Genomic DNA, 20,678 nt, shown 5'->3' on the forward strand with positions numbered 1-20,678 from the left:
TACGTGCTTTAAATTTTAATAGGAACCAAGAAATGTACTGAGGAAGACATGTTGAAAAGAAGATACAATTGCCAGAGCTTTATGCAAATTAGTTCCTAGGTAATGTCCAACATCTTTGGTGCAGCGTCAGAACGGACTCATTCAAACAGGTTCTGAGGCCTCGGTCTGCATCCCTATAAGACCTACAAAGCTGCCACATTCACTTAGTTTGAAATCACCAGTGTGGTAAGCCCTGACACCCACAGTCTGCCGCAGGTAAACTGTTACATTGCAGGCCTGTCAGATTTTCAGTCGCGATCAGCACAGACACAGTTACTGAGGCCACTCCTTCAATCAATGCCGACCTAGAGAACGACACTTCTTTGTTTCCACGTGTCACATGTCAGTGATTGGACGAGCACATTTTTAAGGCGGGTGAAGAAAAAGCTTCCAAAGGCGTTCCCTGCCTCACCGAGTCGCTGCTGCTGTACGGCTTCATCGCGTAGGTCTCACTGTAGCCACAACTACTCCTAATCAGTGCAGCTTACACTACAGATTACCTAGTTACTTCTTAAAATGCTAAATAATAATATTCCAATGCAAAAACAAAATCTTCCAGATCAGCGTGTTATTTTGAACACCTTTGCCTACAGAGCACTCTGCGTTCTTCCATTAACCAGAGTAGTGCACACACAAACCAACACATTCACATCACAGGGAGATTTTGGCTTTGTAGAGATATTCAGCTAAAACCTTTTCCTCCTTTTTCTAGAACCTGTTCAATTTTAAATAGTGCCAAATCAACAGTCGCCTCGAGGTGCTGTTCTGTGGTACCTTCCTTTGGTTTCCTCCCATGCACTTTCAGTTTACACCTGTGTTTCAAAGGTAACTAAACTCCACTGTAATAAAAAACATCTTCTGCATAGAAGCCTGGAAGGCAATTCAGCAATCAAGCACTAACAAAAGCCACACTAGATGAACACACACACAAGTTCCATGACTTTTAATTCAATTTCTTGTTTCAGCTATTTTTCTGAGTCATTGAAGAGACACAAAAATAAATAAATAGCATGGAGTGTGGCAGTTGCTGGAATTATTTAAACAGTGTTCTCTTTGGGTTCGTCTTCAGTTCGACTGGCACTTAGGTTAGCTTCTTCCCTTTGGCTCGAACATTCCATCGAGGCCAAAGCAGAGTTAACATCTGTGCTGACATTATTGTCCTGATCTCGTTCTCCATTAGCCTCTGCGTTAGTCCCGTACACCACCTTCATCCCATTCAGGAGAGGACTGTCCTCATCCACCTGGATCTCCTGGCCTTCCTCCACCTTACGCAGGATAACTGGAAGTTTTGCATCCGCTTCAGTATTCTCCAGCAAAGCGATATCACTTTCCTCATAACAAGGCAGCGACGCCCCCTCCTCCAGCTTTTTCTGGAAATACAGACGTTTGGCCCGGCCACAAGCCAGCGCCTTCTCTAGGATCTGCTTCTCAGCCAGGCGGAGTTGGATAGCCATGCGGGAATGAAGAGACAGATCAGGCTTCTCCAGCATGGAGCGGTCCTCCTGAAAAACAGGAGAGCATAAAATTAAAATTTAACAGTGCCCGAAAGGTTTATGCAATCAATGACCTGTAAGTGACGTCTGCTATTCAGAAGGCTAAACAGGAAATATTTTTGCCTTTGAAATACGGAGAAGCTTTAAATTGACTTTGGATAGACACTTTCACCTTTAGCAGAACCTAAACCTCCAGCACACTGACCTCTGACGTGGTCTTGTAGGTCTTGAGCAGAAGAGCAGCCCGAGTCTCGAGGAATGTCCACAACTTGATCTCGTTCTCCCAGCTCACAGGGAACTCGCTGTTGCCCAGGGTGAAGATCTTATTGATGGCACGATCTCCGAGCAGGTAGTACTTTAGTTCATCTGAAATTAAATACATGTTAGTATATGTAGGACCACAGAAGACAAGTAGTAAGAGGCAGGCTCCAAAGGTCAAAGGGTGTCTGGGTTCATCTCAACTTTAAGAAACAAAAGATCTCACTTTGGGAATGTGTCGGCGCCTTACCCTCTGTCATGCAGAAGACTCGTAGGAAGGCGAGGAGCTGGGCTGAAATTGGGGGTTCATTGCAGTGCAGAGCAAAAACATAGGAGCTAAAGGACAGCACAATAAAGAGTTATTAAACCATACCAACACCACAGCTCTGCACACAAGTTCTTAAAGCAACGCTTCGCCAGTTTGGGAATGTACTATTTGTTTCCCAGAATATGGGACAACTTCCACAGTACAAAATACCATTTCATGCAGTGGTAGGTGATGAAAAAACAAGGGAAAAAAACTGTCAGAATCCTGATTCTTATATTCCACAATTTAACTGGCAAATTGGTTCATGAAAAGTATTTTTAATTACATTTTAAAAAAACGCAGCTATATCTATAAATTCCTGTATGAAACAACATCAACTACAAGAAGAGAGCACATGACCTGGATGGTGCAGTCAAAGAGGTACTGAGCTATACATCACGTAACTTCACTGCAATGAAACAAAACTAAAAAATTACACCAACACACAAATCCAACAAAGTTGCACTGAACTAGTAAAAAAGATTTTTAGAACCAATATTGATCTCATCCACATCAATGTCATTAACAAGAAAGTGAATGAAGCAGCATCTTCTTGGGCTGAAAAACATAAAACCAACGTGGAAGTGCCAAAAACTGTTCATCAAAAACAGTCGGATGGCAGAGCTACCTCTGAGCCTTCCAGCAGATTCACCTGTGGTCTAAGTTTTAACATCCATCTCACTTACAAGACATTCAGGAAACTTAGACACACTTATGGTATCAATTTGAAAACCATAGGTCATGTGTTTCGTGTTCACATATGATCAGAATTAACCTTGGCTAACCATTTCCTGATGCTTTGTATTTGACACTTCAGACAAATATCCATCTGAACATCTGAAGCTGTCCTAATAATAGTGCAAACCACAGAGCCAGCCTGTTATAAATGTGAGAAAATATTCTGTGCATGGCTGTCAGTGTTGAAAGTGAGTGCTATGCACACACACCTGGTAAGACAGCTTATGTAAAAATGACCAACGGTGGCTCGTTCAGACTCAGGAGTGCACAGCTAAAGATTTGTATCTCATACCAAGCACTGATGTATTGATCCAGCCTTTTAATTCATCCACTGTGTGAAAGACGTCCCGTTAGCTCCCCTCCCTTTGAGACAAATGTAAACCAAAGGTTTCCAACAACAGGTGGGCTGGGCTACCTGTTGTTGAGCACCTGATGGGACCACATCAGGGATAAACTGAGTATTTACAGCAGTGGGGTCCTTACGGACTAAGTAAAGCGCTATACAAATACAGGCCATTTACCATTCTGTAACCTGAACTCTTGGTGGCTTCACCATACACCGACCTCACTCTTTGAATCTTCAGCCATGTTTAACACAAACCACCGTTAGAACACAGTTTGACAGAAAGGGAAAAGCAGAACAGGTCCCTTTAAAAACTAATGGATGTCTTTTACAAAAATCCCACGAGCCTGACATCTGCCTGCAGTCCACCTCGTACTCGCAGATCTAATTTTTCCTTTGGCCTCTGAACAGTAATGTTAATAACTGCAATTTCCAGTATTCCTGTGGATTGTGAAAGTCAGCAGGAGGCCAGAAAACACGGGATATATTAGACCTTAAGTGACAATATTTTCCTGCCTCAGCAAAGTGATCGATGTGGCGATCAGAGCAGCACAGGGTCAGCATTATTACAACCAACAAATGCATTACAGCTGCCTCCCTACTCTTCCAATTAAATTATCCCTTTGTCCAACGTTGCAGAAGAAGGAGTGCAGCCAGCTGAGGAAGGTTGAGTCTACGCCCTGCAGCGTGTTTAAAGGTTGTTATTGCCACTTAAAATATCCGCACTGACTGATCTTCATGTTGTAGGAAAAAGAGTGACGATAGCAGCGACTCCACATGTCACCAAGGTCCAACACAAAATCTGTGACTCGTCCCTTTGAAAATCATCTACGAGCATATCACCCCAGCAACAACGTGGATTGTTTCACTTAATTTCCACTTTTGAGATTTAGGCTGTCATCAATAAGAGATTAAAGCCGTCTGATTAAAAATGCTGCACTGAGAATGCTGCATAAAATTAACAAGCTAATGATAAACTGATTAAGCTTCTTGGTGATGAAAGTGTTGGGGTGGATAGTAAATTGAAGGGGGGGGGGCTGCAACATTTACATTATGTGCTTTAATTATACCAAAGAGGAGCCTAATTGGTTGAAATATCTACTGCTGGAAGACAGGAGTGCAGCTGCATGAACACAGAGTTCATAGTGAGCCTTGAGCTCTTCTTGACCCATATTAAAGCGTGCAGAGATCTGCTGATCGAGTGGTTGAACCTACGCTGGGATGCCAGCTCTCGCCAGAACTTCAGCCTTCATGGCATACAGGCGTTCACTTTTACTAACACCAAGCTTGATCTTCACCCGGTCGTGGGCGTCGTCTTGGAAGAAGAAGCCATTGTGGATTACAAACTCGGCATTGGATCTTGTGCCATAAAAGATGTAGATCTGTGGAAAGAACATGTCATCAGATTCTACAAAATACTTGGAGTCCTGCCCGCAGTGAGCAGGATCCATACATACTAGCAGTATGAACGCAGTATCAGTATATATATCCAACTTGGTATATATCTTAAGGAACTCAGTTTGTTTTAAAGCCCCTTAGAAATATGTTGCTGATATGAGCTACTTGTTTGCTTGTAATTCTTAAAATTTAATTCAGTTTCATTTGTATTGCCCCAAATCACAACAACAGCCGCGTCAAGATGCTTTATATGAATGCTACAATGATAGGAAAACCAAACACTGATGCACCTATGTTATAAATGTCAAAGTCCTAGGTTTATTCAGAAAATTGCCATTTTCAGTTCAAGGTCACCGAGATTCAAACTCGCCCGAGACTTTCGGTAGAGGGCATGAATTTCAAATGACTATGTCACCTCGTTTTTGCATTCACACTATTGGGCCTCCATGCTGCCCGCCCGCCTGCTCACCCCTCAGCCAGGGTCGCGGGGAGGTGGAGCCTATTCCAGCTACCATAGGGTGACAGGCAGAGTACACCCTGGGCAGGTGTGTCGCAGGGCTAACACAGAGACAGACATTGGCTGAAGACTAAGACTGAAGCATGGCACTTGCTTCAACCTTAAATATGGTCAACCCATCTCTGTTATTGAGTGACAGCTCATTCAGCCTGGTGGTAATTAAGCCATCACTTCACCTGACCTGTCTTAGCTAATTACAGGTTAATTTCCAACTTTCCTTTTACTTTAAGAATTCATTAAAGAGTAGTTGTAAAACTGCTAACTGATCATCTGCAGAGCAAAGCGCTTCCTCATTCGGGCTCATGCATTTGTTGGAGTGTTCTCTGGTCATTAACTTACAATATAAAGCGCCTTGAAGCAAGTGTTGTTGTAATTTGGTGCTGAACTGAATTTCATAACAGAGAATCCAAACATAAAATATGCTGTTAACATACTATTTTCAGAATATTGAAACAATGTGCACACAGGATTATGGCTGCATCACTGACATCCTAATCCTAATTATTGACAACTCTCAGTCCCATATTGTTAGCGTTCATTTCCAGACTTCAGGTGCTGTCACTACACAGTGGCAAGAAAACAACTCAAATATTATACCAAAGAGTTACCAAAGTGGTTAAAATTTATGCTGATGGAAGATAAAATGGCAGCACAGCTATATATAAAAAAAAGGCACACAGAGTTTTTAGTGAGCCTAACTTAAAGCTTAAAACAGTCACCTTAATTAGATTCTATAACTGAGGCTTTCTTGTGTAAATAGAGATGAGACACATAAAGACCAAAGTGATGATCTCGTCACCTGTTCGTTCTCCTTATAGTCCTGCAGTGCCACACACTCGCAGCGATCATCCTCTAGGTTGTATCCGGTGGTGATCTGCAAGTTTAAAAGTAATGTTATCAATGCAGCCCTTACCAAATGGATTTGCAGCAGGACGTATCCAGTCAGACCTTCTGCTGTGGCTCCAAATGTCAGTCAGCTGCAACATATTTGACTTAATAACCTCTGAGCTGAATCAAGAAGCTGGCTGGACACAGTTTAGAGAGGCAAGTTCGACATGCGAGGTCCCACAGTCCACACTCTGGCTTCCCACACTGTGATGTTACACTATCACCACACGCTGTAATGCTAATTTATAGGTCGTAGACAAATGTAGGAAAGGGGACATGATACTGAAACTGGAGTTTGCCAATTTGCATTTAAAGGTAAATATAAAGAAAAACCTTCAGTAAAATATGATTATATTAACATCATGCTATTGGGTTGCTTCTCATGAACTAGATGAATGTAACCAGAGGTCCTTCAAGGTAACTTGCTCAAATGTTCATTTATAAATACAACTTAAGAGACAATACCCCAATAAACTGCCATCCAAGACTGAATAAACAGTGAAATGAGAAAGTATTTTCCACAACACTCGGGTGTGGGAGGAGTTCAGTGGAACTATGAAACAAGACTTCAGCTGGCCTCAAAGTGATTCTGGCAAACTTCAGACAAGTCGAGAGGGGGAGGCGGTATTTTACACACTGTTTTCAGTAGTAGTGGGACGCTCCACTGATGTAGTCGGGCCGTGGAAGGAACACTTTGAGGATCTCCTCAATCCCACAGTCAGGCCTTCCATAATGTAAGTAGAGTCTGAGGAGGAGGGGACAACTTGCCTATCACGGGGCTGAAATCAGTAACGTACTTAGCCATCCCAGGGGCCCTGCCACTGTGCAGCTGTTTGAGATTCACTCCGAGTCCCTGAAGCCTTTGGATGTTGTAGGGCTACCCTGGCTGGCACGCCTCTGCAATATTACATGGAGGTGTGTTTAAGTCCTTAAGGATACTCTATTTAAGAAGGGGTCCAGAGTGTGTGCTCCAACTGTAGGGGGAAAAGAAACAAAAGAAATAAAAATCTTTCACAGTCCTCAGCCAACCTGGGCAAGTCTATGCCAGAGTACGTACGTACTTATTCAGGTCCTGGACAAACAAAGCTTCATATTGTCGGCAGTAAGTCAGACTCATTTGCGGAGGGTGGTGGACGCCAGGGCTTCACGTTCTGTTCATAGCTTTTAATGGACAGAATATCTAGGCGTGGCCAGGCGGTGCATCGTCTTTACTTTGTTGGCCTCGGGATTTCATTTTTCTTCATTGCAGATGACACGCTTCTGCTGGCTCAGGTGGTGACCTGCAGCTTGCACCAGAGTGGTTTGCAGCTGAGTGAGAAGTATGCGGAATCAGAATTAGCACCTCCAAGTCCGAGATCATGGTTTCCAAGCGGAAAAGGCCGAGTGCCCACTCTGGGTCAGGGATCATTTCTTGCCCCAGGTATAGGAGTTCAAGTATCTCAGGGTCTTTGATGAGTAAGGGGAGAGTGAAATGGTAGATTCACAGACAGTCTGGGCCAGCGTCCACAATGATGCAGATGACTAGGATGCCTGCTAGGTGACTTGATGTGGGCATGTCCTACTGGGATGAGGTCCTGGAGCAGACCCAGGACTCACTGGAGTATGAGCTAGAAGAGGTGGCTGTGGTGAGAGAAGTCTGGGCTTCTTTGCCCAGACTTCTGTGAACCAGATCAAGATATGTGGTAGGAAATGTTTAAATGGATGGGTGTTCATCTATCAGTCTCCAAGTGTTACAAAGCCATTTCTAAGGCCTGAGGACTCCAATAAACCATACTGACAGGTATTATCCACAAATGGAAAAAAACTTGGAAACTTGTGATGAACCTACTAAAAGGTCAGTCAACTGAAATTACTCCAAGAGCCCATCAGCGACTCATTCAGTAGGTCGCAAAAGAACCACAACATCATCTAAAGAACTGCAGGCCTCACTTGCCCCAGTTCAGTTCAGTGTTCATGGTTTAACACTAAGAAAGACTAAAACAAACATGGTATCCATGGCAGAGCTCCTATGCGAAAATCATTGCTGAACTAAAAGAACACAAAGGCTTGTCTCACATTTGCCCTAAACACTGTTGATTCCTTCATCATAAAACAAACAGTATTGCATTAAAAAAAAATCCTAACAGTCAAACATGGCAGTGTGGTGGTCTGGGTCTGCTTGAGGACCTGGACGACTTGCTGTAATTGATGGAACCATGAATTCTGCTCAATACCAGATAATCCTGAAGGACAATGTCTGGCCAACAGTTCGTGCCCTTCTCACGTGCTGATGTCCAGTCAGACAAACACTGAACAAATTTAAGGTTTTGGAGTGGTGTAGTAAAAGTCTTGTTTCAAATCATATCAAATCATCCTCAAAATCCTTCCAGTTTGTCTGAATTAAAACAATTCTGCAAAGCAAAATGGGTCAAAATTACTTCCCAGCGATGGGAAAGACCCGTTTTGGCAAATACTCGTTTACAAGTATTGCAGCCAAGGGTGGTACCAGCAGTTAGGTTTAAGGTGCAATTCCTTTTTCATATAAAGCCAGATAGGTCTAAATAACATTTCCCCTTAATAAAATTATATAAATCACCAGTTTTTACTGTTTTGTATTTATTTGGATTATCTTTTTCCAATAATATTAATGTTTGTTTGATGACCTTAAATGTAAAGAAATGAAAAAAAGAAATCAGGAAGAGGACAAATGCTTTAAACACTGCATCTCTAGTTTTTCCATTTCAACAGAATGTTTTCCAACTTGCTGAAAATGAAACCACATACTGCTTATAATTTTATCACATGAGGGAAGAGCACAGAGTGTTTCCTGTCAGAATATTTACCTTGTGCTAAACAATCAGGTTACAACACTGTATACAAGTGTGTTGATGCATCCTCAATCATCCAGGTAAGAAATCCCAGAAAGTTGATTCTGTTTATCTGGATGCATTTTCAGTAACTTCTTCAGTCTCAGCTGACTGCAGCTGTCCCCAACCTTATCGACGGTACATTTGCAAAAATAGCACCACTGACTGAGGTCAACTTCACAATTATTAATATGCAGATTATTCAGTTTGATTCCATGTATATAAAATTGAATTGCTGAGAGATGCTTTATATTTTAAGGTAAAGACCCTACAATAAAACTTAAATGCAGAGTGGCACTCATAGCCACTGATCAATGGCTATGAGCACCATTCACACAGAATTGGGGAATGGCTGCACTTAAAGCATCAAACAATGGTGAAAGACACTCTGCGATTCAGAGATGGCATCTCCCTTTTCACATAAACGGTAACATCCAATGGACAGAATCAATTTCCTGGAAAGTATACAAGTGTGTGTTTGTGTGGGCTCACCAGTCCATTTGTGTGGTTGCACATGTCCCAGAGAGGAATGAGGGCCAGGGTGACTCTGCTGCCATCCTCAGTAGGGATTTGATTCTGACGGGTCATCACAGACGATACGGCCCACCTGTTAATCAAACAAACACCATCAACATATTTCTTGTTCTAATATGGAGCTCTGTTGTGAGCTGGAGGGTCGCTAACTAGACACTGCAGCAGAGAGAGGACGGGTAAACTGTAGGTCTTTGAAAACAAGACCAAGGGTGGAGGCCGGCTAGTTAGCAACAACTGCTCTCTCAAATAGGAGTGAGGGGACTGTCCAATAGTAGATCGACCAGACTGTATAGAACTAATATGTTGATCAGTCAGACTGCCAGTTACATAGTGCTTTACTACTCTACTAGAACAATTAAAGTGATTTACATACAACACGCCTCATCCATCCATTTATACAAACACGTTTTTCTACATACATCCACACTCCAATTCAGGGTCTTTCCCAAGGAAACTTTAGCACGCAGACTGGAGTAGCCCGGGATCTAACCACCAACCTTCTGATTAGTAACTGGCCTGATCTACTTCCTTAGTTACAGCCATCCTATTTGCCACAAAGTACTTTGAAAATTGGCAGGAGAGAACCTTAAAAAGGTTATATGACATTAAATTAAGCCCAGTAGTGGATTCGATTTTTATTTTTAGTTTATTTATATGAAGCCAAGTCACAACAACAGTCACCTCAAGGCACTTTATATTGTAAGGTAAAGACAGAGCCAGAGATTAAAAATCACTCATGATAAAATGCAGAGTGTTGTATAAACACATAGTGAGTGAAGAAGAAACACCCAGTGCATCATGGGAATCCCCGGCAGCCTACGTCTATTGCAGCATAACTAAGGGAGGATTCAGGGTCACCTGGTCCAGCCCTAACTATATGCTTTAGCAAAAAGGAAAGTTTGAAGCCTAATCTTGAAAGTAGAGATAGTGTCTGTCTCCCGAATCCAAACTGGAAGCTGGTTCCACAGAAGAGGGGCCTGAAAACTGAAGGCTCTTCCTTATAAATATCCTAGGCTCCAGACGTAAGTCAGCATTCATAGTGAAGTGCTCTATTGGGGTGATATGGGACTATGAGGTCTTTAAGATGGGGCCTGATTATTCAAGACCCTGTATGTGAGGAGAAGGACTTTAAATTTGGATTCAACAGGGAGCCAATGAAGACAGAAGCCAATATAAGACAAACAAGCGCTATCTTTCTGGTCCCTGTCAGTACTCTTGCTGCAGCATTTTGAATCAACCTGATAATAATTAATTACAGTTGTCCAGAAGTAGTGTTTAGGGTTACAAGTGGTTAGGACTGTGGCTTCACAGCAAGGAGATCACTGGTTCAAAATACAGTTAGCTGGGTCCTCTCTGTGTGAGGTTTCCATCCCTTTGTATACATAGGTTCTCTCTGGGTACTCTACCTCCCTCCCATTGTCAAAAGAAATACATATTAGCTTAATGACTGTAATTCTAAATTTAATGTGAGCTAGGTCAAGCATTTTAAATGGTCAGTAAGATTATAAAAGCACTACATACAGCCCATTAGTATAAAACATGTCCATCTTGACTGTGAGTGTAGTTATGTTACAAGCCTGCCTGTGGCTCTCACTGCAGAGTGATTATCTACCACCGAAATGAAGGTAAGTATGTAAAAGTCACAACAGAGCTGTAATAAAGCTTGTAATTCACAGGCTAGAGTTTGGAGAAGATAAACAAACATGTAAACTACAGGGTGGGCCATTTATATGGATACACCGTAATAAAATGGGAATGGTTGGTGATATTAAAGTTGCGTTGAAACCAAGCACACCATTGTTTTTCTTGTGACATTACCAATAAGTTTGATGTGTCCCTCTTCCTATTGAAAAAACAAAAGTTGTATCCAAGATGGCCGACTTCTAAATGGCCACCATGGTCACCACCCATCTTGAGGAGTTTGCCCCCTCACATATACTAATGTGCCACAAACAGGACTTTAATATCACCAACCATTCCCATTTTATTACGGTGTATCCATATAAATGGCCCACCCTGTACTGCTACGCACTGACCTGTAGTCATCAAATGTGAAGCAGTCCTTCAAGGGCAGCTTGCTGGCAGTGGGATGAGTCTAGGGAAGGTGGACACGATGGGAATAAGAACAAAATAATCACAAAACAGTGTGTGTGTGTGTGTGTGTGTGTGTGTGTGTGTGTGTGTGTGTGTGTGTGTGTGTGTGTGTGTGTGTGTGTGTGTGTGTGTGTGTGTGTGTGTGTGTGGGGTTTTGCTTAAGAGGTCTGTCAAACAATACATGGCTACAAACAGGGGTGTGTGTCAGTGTGTGGTCTCTTAGTGCAGCATGACACTTGACCCCACACATATATCACTGTCAGCCTAATTTGGTGTGGCCAGCAGCCATCGTAAGACTGTCTCATCAATTTGGGTAATCTGAATCAGTGCCTGTCTAAGTGTCTGTGTCCATGGATGCCACAGATTCCTCCACCAAAGCCACAGGCACCACCTGCACCACCTGCATCGGCTGCAAACTGTTCAATTCAGTGGAGTTCATGACGAAAATGAAGGAATATGAACAAAAGGCCAAAGAGTAAGAACAACACAAAGACCAAAGAGCTGCTCAGTGAGGGGTAGCTCTGCCGATTCCTCGGTGTAACAGCTCTGATGTTCTAACCACCAACAGTGTAGCTTACAGTCCGAAGAAACACAGTTTGAGGTTACAAAGTAACAAATTCTAATCAGTTACCACAGTTTACAGTGCTGCTGAAGAATGGACCAAGCACGTGACTCAGCACGCAGCACCCTGCTGTCGTCCAATGTGATTATTCAAATATCCATTTGAATATTGAAAACACTACGTCAACACTTTTGGGGCATTTTTAACACCATTTTTTATTTATTTTAAGAAAGGAAAGTGTGGTGAGACGGTGAGGGGAGACAGCAAAGGTCTCTGGGTCAAAGCTGAACCCAGGCCACTGTATTGAGGCCTTGTGACATATAGTCACCTGCTCAACCAGGAAGCTAAGTGACACCAACATACAGTATACTTTTTCGTAGTATTAAACAAGAGATAACATAAAACTAAAAGTGAGTAAATTATCGATTGTCCACTTTAGGCTGGCTCCCCCCCAAAAAAGAGTCAGTTTCTACAGACTCACATGTTAAAAAGGTCCAACGTGACATTAAAAAGCAAGTTTTCATCATCGTTGATGATGATCTTTTCCTTAACAAGTTGGTCCATTTGGATCTTGTTAAAGTGGACATGAAACACTACATGCATTAAAGCCATTGTAAAGCATGGAGCATGGCTTTACAAACTGTCATAGACTTTGTTCCCCTCGTGGTTAAAAATCTAGGCCCTCTTGCTTCTTATATTAAATCATCCATTAGGAACCTTGGTGTTACATTTGATCCAGCTCTGACGCTGGACACACACGTTAAATCTTTGGTTTGCTCTTGTTTTTACCATTTAAGAAATATCGCTAAGCTGAGTGCCATTGTGTCACGTTCTGAATTGGAAATGATTATTCATGCTTTTGTTTCATCTCGTTTAGACTATTGTAATTCTTTGTTTACTTGCTTAAGTAATGCCTCCCTGGAACGACTGCAGGGTGTTCAAAATGCTGCTGCTAGGCTTCTGACAAAGCATCCCAAACACTCCCATGCCACTCCCCTGCTGATTCAACTGCACTGGCTCCCTGTCAAGTTCAGGGTCCAATTTAAGATCATAATCATGACTTATAGGGCCCTGCATGGTGTAGCTCCAACTTACATAAGTGATCTTCTTTCTTATCACCCCAGCAGGTCCCTGAGGTCTTGTGACCAGGGGTTGCTGGTTGTCCAGCATACAAGGTTACAAACAAAAGGTGACAGAGCGTTTGCATCAGTGGCTCCCAGACTCTGGAACTCGCTCCCTTTGAGTTTGAGATCTGTGGACTCAGTCATGTCTTTTAAAAAGCAGTTAAAAACGTATCTGTTTAAACTCGCTTTTGGTTGATTTTGTTTTGTTTTAGATTTTAATGTGTTCTGCCTCTGTAAAGCACTTTGTGATTTTATCTTGAAAGGTGCTATATAAATAAAATTTTACTTTACTTTAATGCTGTCTGAAGTTGAATAAATGAAGTTTTTACAGGATGTGTACTGCAGTACAGATGGTACTACACCAGTTTTCTGACAGGTAACAGAACCGATGACTTGGTGGAAAATTAGGACCTAAAGATCGGTCTAACAGGGATCACTTTGGAACGCCCCGGGCAGCAGGCATGACTTTTATCTTTAAAAAAACAACAACACAAAAACACAAAAAACAAAGTATACTGTCCACTTTCACTGCATCTCTTAAGCAGTCAGTAGTTTTACTATCGTTGGCTACCTGCACTGATACAGAAGAATCCACCGGTTAGCCTTAATGCTGAAAAGTTCCTTGAAAATATTTTTACTTATGAAACAGTTTAAATCCTTGACAATAATGAATAATGAAACTGCTGTATATCTTTGTTCCTTTTCGTTCCTGGTCACATAAATATTTGTTCCATTTAAATGGAACGATTTACATTTCCTTAAAACAGTACAGTTTTGTACAACATTCCCATTTTTCACGATGATCAACATTCACGTGATCTCAACATCAACCCCACACACAGTCATGATTCCATCACTGCAGCCAACATTACATAGTTTCACTCATTTTCTGATAACTACCCTCAACACCAGCCCCAGTTCTTTAAACCTCAGCCTAACTATAGTGTAATCCAAGGCCAGTTTTTATTAATTAGGGCCTTAAATTTCTTTGGAAACATAAAGTCCTTCGATGTAGCAGTGCAAACAGGTTAGTGTCTCTGTAGCACAACTAAAACAGCAACAGCTCTGGGTTCCATTTGGCTTGACGATTGAGCTAGGATGGCTCATGGAGGTATGTGTCCTCTCATCTGATCCATCCTCCTTCCTAGCACACCATGCACCACATGCACTCCCTCCTCCTCCTCCTCCTCCTCCTCAGATGACCGGGCTGGAAAATTAGCTTGTCACATTGGATTTGAACTGACCTGAATGTACCTTCCTCAATCCCAAACCCCCATCCCCCACAACACATACACCGCCCACATTCATTCCACCGTCCCTCTGCCCCGCATGTTGGATATATGCATGTGCATATGTAGTAACTAATGTCAGAAAAACCTCTGCTAACACATCACCAAATAAAGCATTGGGCCTTGTCGAGGGTATCCCTGAGCAGGCCTAGACATAAGTAAAGCATGTGTATTATAAACAGAAACAAATTCAAAACATGGGAGATATCAATACACCCCGGTATCAATTTCAAAATCCTATGTTGCCTTGTTCTGAAGTCACTGCATTCATGAGATTTTCAGACAACTTGACCTCTGACCTTGACCTCGAGGTCACTGAGATTCAAACTCGTCTGACGTGTAGTATCAATGTAAAACTTCTATGTCCCTTTGTTCTCGAGTTATCGCATTCACAAACCTGCTTGGCAAGGTAATGACAATATTCTAAACTTTGCTTTTTTGATGTAAAAACCACAGTTTTCATTAGAGATGTGCTGGAATGATCTTAAAACTAGAGTTGGACAGTGTGTGTTTACTATTATATATGTATACAGACAGACACACACATCTAAGCATGTATACATGCAGGCACACTAATATAATTAGAGTGTGTGTATGTGCCTGTATGTGTGTCAGGACCAACAGCGATAGATATAAATTTCCCATTGCAAACAAAAGCATCTTCTTAAATCTTAGTTTGGGGGAAATTAACTCAACACTTACTTACAGCTGTGATTCTACACATGTAGTACTTTCTTGCAGTGACCACTAAAAATAAAGGTGGTTTAGGTGACGCTTCAACACAACCACCAACAGCTGGGCAGCACTTCACAATGGCTGCTAAAGACTTGTTTATAGAGGGACATTGGCCCACCCGACCCAGGACGGGGGCTGTCTGAGGTAAACTCTATTGACAAACTGTGATACTAACAGTATTTATGAACATATCTGTTTGAGCTCTACACTCAGACTGATGTATATGCAAATGGCTAACACTGGCCAATTTATCAAGCTGGCTGATTTATGAGGAGCGGCTGGGAAGAACTTGGTCACTTTCTTTAACTTAACAAGTACGGCTCTCTGAATTCATCTGTAGGGATGAATCAGTGTCACTGCATGCAGGGTAAAATGGTGTGTGACCACACACCATTTTACCCTGAGGCAGGCGTGCGTGCATGCACAACCTCTCCTCCTGATAAAGTCAAGTTCAGAGTAGCTGCAGCATTTTTTCCCTTTTCTTTTTTAATACAGACCCTGCAGTTGTACACTATTGCTCTGACCTTACAGTACACAGAAAAACCATACCATACATTTTCTTTCATTTAGCACCAAATCAACACAACTATGGCGTCAAGCCACTTTGTATTGTAGGGTTTAAAACCCTAAAACCGAGGAAAAACCCCAACAATTAGACCAGCCCCTGTGACCGAGCACCTGGTGACAGGGGGAAGGAAAGACTCCCTTTGAACAGGAAGAAACCAAGATCAGAGAGGGGCAGCCATCTGCCCGTGACTGTAGGGTATGAGGGAAGGAGAGGAGAACAAGGGGGCATTTCCTGTCTAATAAAGAAACAATTAAGTAAATAAGAAATGCTGTTTTCATTTATTAAATGGAAAAAGGTTATTCAAGCCTACCTGGCCCTGTGTAAAGGACCTGCTGATCTTTTCACCTGCCAGGAAAAGATCAGCAGGTCCTTACCAGAGTCTACAGTTAGGGAGATACAAGCTCAGATCAACCACACATGACATTGGACCTTATAGTTTCATGCCATTATTTAACAGAAACCAAACTAAAACACAGAAGCAGTGTGTGACAAACCAAGTTCGCCCAAAACTCAATAACTTAAACGATCACCTTTAGCAGCAGTTACTCTGAAGTCGTATTTCTTAATGATTTTAATCAGTCTCTCATCAATGTGAAGGAGTTTTCATCTCTCCATCACTGCTCAACAATCAGTATGGGAATACTGTGCAATTAAAATAAAGGGTTTGGTTTTCACCAAATGTGTCAGTGTGTACCGTGGCTGAACACTACACTGTAGACTCACATCAGCGATTCATCGACCTGTCAAGAAACCAAAAGTGACCAAAGTCCCAGCAGGACCAGGATGCTTCTTCAATCTAAACTAAACGCTTAAACAACGATGTCAGGCCCTGGTGGAGGTGCAATGAAAGAGTAGCAACCAAAGTGTTTACCTTTGTTTGGGTTTCACATCAAAAAACAAAACAAAACAAAAAACAACAACAAACAAACTTTCATCCATCCCATGAGAATATAGATATATATTCATTCAAACAGGGACACTCCATTATATGTGCATCTGAAAAAAAAATGATTCAGCCACACAGGTCTCATTCATGCCTGCTGTCATTATGCAAAATGAGCTGTACTTCCTGTTTGTCATCCAATTAAAAACACACCTAAAAGAAACGTTTGAAAAAGTGGTCTTTTGTCGCCTCTTAAGAAGAAGAGGCCGACTTCAGAGAGAACTGTGGAAAGTTCTGATCAAAGCTGAGCTGGCATTTCACCATGATTGAGATTAATAATGGAACATTAGCATATTTTCAGATTAGCATCCCACTATCTGTTGTCTGAGGCTGTGAAGCAACATTTCAACATATAATCACTCTCTACATCTCACTCAATTTGTTGGCACATTAAACTGGACAGAAAAAGCCAGTGTGTGATCTTCACAAGTTCACAAACTGAATCTTTCTCCTAACTGTAAAAAAAAAGATTGTGCTGGTTTTGATTTATAAAACAAAAAAATCCTTCTCTACCCATCACAGTCTGATTAGAAGCTCATAAGCCAATTGAATTCCAAAGAAGGGAAAATATCAGATCATAATCCGTAGTTCATCTGTGACGACAGGAGCCCATCTGTGGTTCGGCCCCATCTGGAACTCCTTTGCTAATTTTAGATGTTTGGTTTTCTTCTCCATGTCAATCCTGACACAATGCCTCCCTCTCCTGGTCATGGTGGGGACAGCAACATGACAACCCTGCTATACTCAACTGGCACTTCGCTGGGCACACCTCGGTAAAAGCCCCCCCAATGTAAAAGACAGTGGATATTGGATCATTACTACAGACTCTGTATCTGGGTTTGTTAAACTAGTCCCACACCTATCTAAGCATCACCTCAATCCCTGTCACAGCCCCTTTCAACAAACGCACTGCAGCCTCCACACTTCAAACTGCTGTTATAGATGAAATAACTGGGCTGTATCGTGGACATCGCAGGTCTCCCATAGTTCTCTTGATCTGTCTTGTTATGGCAGAGGGTCCCAAAGTGTGGGGCCCGCCCCCTAGGGGGGGCGCAGAGCCATTGCAGGGGGGGCGCGGTATCAAAAGAAAAAAAAAAAAAAAAAATAGCACTTGGACACTGTGGACAGGTTTTTGACGGGGCTCCCACATAAACGCAAAGCAGGAGATGAAGCATGGCCAAATATGTTTCCAAACCGACTTCCTTCCAAGCCAAAGACTAGAAAATATGGTGAAAATATGGTGAACTCCATGTGTCATCACAACACAGAGCAGCTACCCAAACTCTGCTCCAACAGAGGTCGAGTAACTCCTCTGAAAACGTGAAGCCCGTTTTACTAACTTAGATCTTCATTTAACCTGAGAAATGATTTGTTAAGTAAGCTCTCAGTAACATCGTACTGATCAAACAACTTTCCTCCCATCACTGGAGTCAGGCTGGCAAAGAGTCGGAGCTCTACTGAGCCAAGCATCCCTTTATCCTTAATCAGTAATGAATACATTTTCACAATAACATTTTAACCACTAGAAAAAAAAAATACTCATAACCATAGACACATTACGTACAGGTACTTGGAATACTACTGGCATTTAGATTGACTCCAGCTGATTGAGAATTCCTTCTCCATCTCTATTGGACCACATTCCTATAGGATTGGTCAAAGTCGTCCTACATCTTCAGTCTTTGTCTATTGATGGGCCTTCAAGCTGGCAGTAATGAAGTCACAACTTAAAAAGCTGCCAGTTGACCTAGTTATCAACCTCCAACCTTCCTTTAAAAGATAGCAAACTTTACCATTTAACAGACCTCAGGCTTTAATATCAGGTTAAGATTAGATTGTGTTCATACATTTTATGTTCAGTGCCCACTGATACTTGGGTCATGCTGACAACCTGTGTTTTGTTTTGTGTATCTGCCCACCTGTACCAGTTTGTAGAAGTAAGCATACTGGCGTGCAGTGTTTTTATACTGGCTGAGGACATCCTGCACAGCCTGTGTGCCCAGTAGGAGCTGCACATCCTCTTGCTGGTAGTACAGAGGTATGTCATATTCTTGAGGAAGACTGCGGATGTATGGTAGCCAGAAGGAAGCAGGGTTGGCTCGCTCACATAGCAGGTGGAGGGCCAGCGTCACATTCCCCATGGCCTGCAGGATCCGATCCTGGCTATACAAAGGACCTGCCATAAAGAGGTCACAGGGTCATATGCCCAGAAATCATATTTTTATGCATTTATTTATTCAGTTTTTAAAATTCCATCATTTTTGAAGGTTTATAATATTATAAGTAAACTACCGTGAGATTAAAACACGTTACATTGTGATTTTTTTCTCTTCCGTAACAACGATTTAAACATTGCTGCATCCTGACGGAGTCCAGTTCCTTTTACAGTGAAGATCCAGGTCAACCCAATTCTGACCACTGAGAAAAGAAACTGTGGCTAAACTGGTGGCAACAACTCCAGTGAGCAGCACCCAGCAATGTCCTTTGGTGGGTTTGATCCCAGTGAATACAAGGAGCAAAAACTTCTTGTTCATGGTGTTTTAAGGTGCATTCAAACAATGAGCTAGTTTCAAACTGCTTCAGTTTACCAGTAAGGACCAAAACACTGTGAGAAAGGGAATCTGACGTTTCACTCTGCCGACAGCAGCAATGGCTGCAGTGACTCCACAGTATGCAAGTCTGTCACATGGACATGTGCCATGTGTCTGGAGGGGCACAGCATATAACTTGTGTTTTAAATGCACCGCCAGCTTTGATGGCCTTTAGTTAAAACAGGATACACCCTTCATATCACAGTATTATTAAAATTATTTCTACATATGCTGGCTGATGTTAGAATAAGTAAAGTAAACGTGCGAAAAGAGAGCTATGAACGTGCCAAAAATGAAAGCTGACTAATAAACAACCTTTGTGTTGTTCTGTCTTCAGATTATAGATTATATAAAAGTATTTACTGCAGCAAATCAAACATGCATCGTCTCTGCGACATGTCTCCTCTCCACTGCTGGACCTGTCCAACAATCCGTTTGTTTTCTCCTGTTGTACTGACCCAGCACGTGTCCTGCAGCAGGCCGACAGGCTGACTCTGCAGACTTGGAATACTTTTCAGAGGAAGAGATCTGGGTGCTACGATGCCCTCTTTACATTAAAACTGTATGGAATGAGCTATGAATTGTAAATAAGTTAATTTCTTACCCAATATTGAGTTCTGTGCCGATTCCACTGTCATCAGCATCTTCCTGGGAATCCACAGGAATAGTTCCTCTGCCTGTAAACCACACAGTAAATAATACTGAGTACAACAGATCACATGGTCAGCCTCTTCCAAGTGGTCAGAGCATTTATCAACTTCTGATTTTTAAATGGATTTAACATTGATGTACTGAAAGTTTTTGGAGTGCTGAGTGAGGTCATTTATGCAGTGAATCAGGTCCACCACCCAAGAACACAATTCATATATATTCTGCAGCATCAGAGCAGACAGGTAGGACTAACCTGCTACTTTCAGAGATATCTGTGTCTGCTGCACAGTTATCCAAGTAGCATCTCCCTGGCACTGATTGGTCTGATTAGGGCAGTTGGTAGCTTCCGTAGTTTCAGGTAATACATCTTTGCTAAACAAACCAAGTGTGGCATAAAGATGTGAAGCCATGATGCCAAAAACACCTTTTGCATAAAAATGATGGATGCATAGCCAACACTTGCCCCAGATAAAGGAAACAGTAAAGGCATGCTAAAAACAAATACAGCCATTACCAGCAAACTGTCATAACTGACTCTACTGCTGTGCTCTGGAGTTCACCTTTACTTGCTCAGATTCATTCTCCACACTCTGGACAGCTAACGCGCTCCCATTGCTCTGCACAGCCAGGAACCAGCAGCCAGCTCTCCACTCATTTGTCAACCACTCCACCCCCTCTGATGTGGTTCAATATAAGCCATGTAATAACTACAGTCTCCTATATGTTCATCCATCAATCTCCATGTCTAACATTAGCCATT

General features: G+C 42.2%; 1 protein-coding gene across 1 annotated transcript in view; it reads right to left on the bottom strand.

Annotated features, from left to right (window-relative positions):
• setd3 (SET domain containing 3, actin histidine methyltransferase) overlaps nucleotides 1-20,678 on the bottom strand; it is a 27,708-nt gene continuing 7,030 nt past the window's right edge. The window contains exons 5-13 of the mRNA XM_019349013.2: nucleotides 19,872-19,944; nucleotides 18,596-18,852; nucleotides 11,398-11,456; nucleotides 9,320-9,434; nucleotides 5,893-5,967; nucleotides 4,394-4,560; nucleotides 2,041-2,126; nucleotides 1,738-1,898; nucleotides 1-1,541 (exon numbers count right to left, since the gene is read on the bottom strand). Of these exons, the coding sequence (XP_019204558.1) occupies nucleotides 1,077-1,541; nucleotides 1,738-1,898; nucleotides 2,041-2,126; nucleotides 4,394-4,560; nucleotides 5,893-5,967; nucleotides 9,320-9,434; nucleotides 11,398-11,456; nucleotides 18,596-18,852; nucleotides 19,872-19,944 (1,458 nt within the window). The 3' untranslated portion in view covers nucleotides 1-1,076. The remainder of the gene's footprint in view (nucleotides 1,542-1,737; nucleotides 1,899-2,040; nucleotides 2,127-4,393; nucleotides 4,561-5,892; nucleotides 5,968-9,319; nucleotides 9,435-11,397; nucleotides 11,457-18,595; nucleotides 18,853-19,871; nucleotides 19,945-20,678) is intronic.

The sequence above is a fragment of the Oreochromis niloticus genome, linkage group LG19, assembly GCF_001858045.2.
Source record: "Oreochromis niloticus isolate F11D_XX linkage group LG19, O_niloticus_UMD_NMBU, whole genome shotgun sequence".
NCBI classification, from domain to species: Eukaryota; Metazoa; Chordata; class Actinopteri; order Cichliformes; family Cichlidae; genus Oreochromis; species Oreochromis niloticus.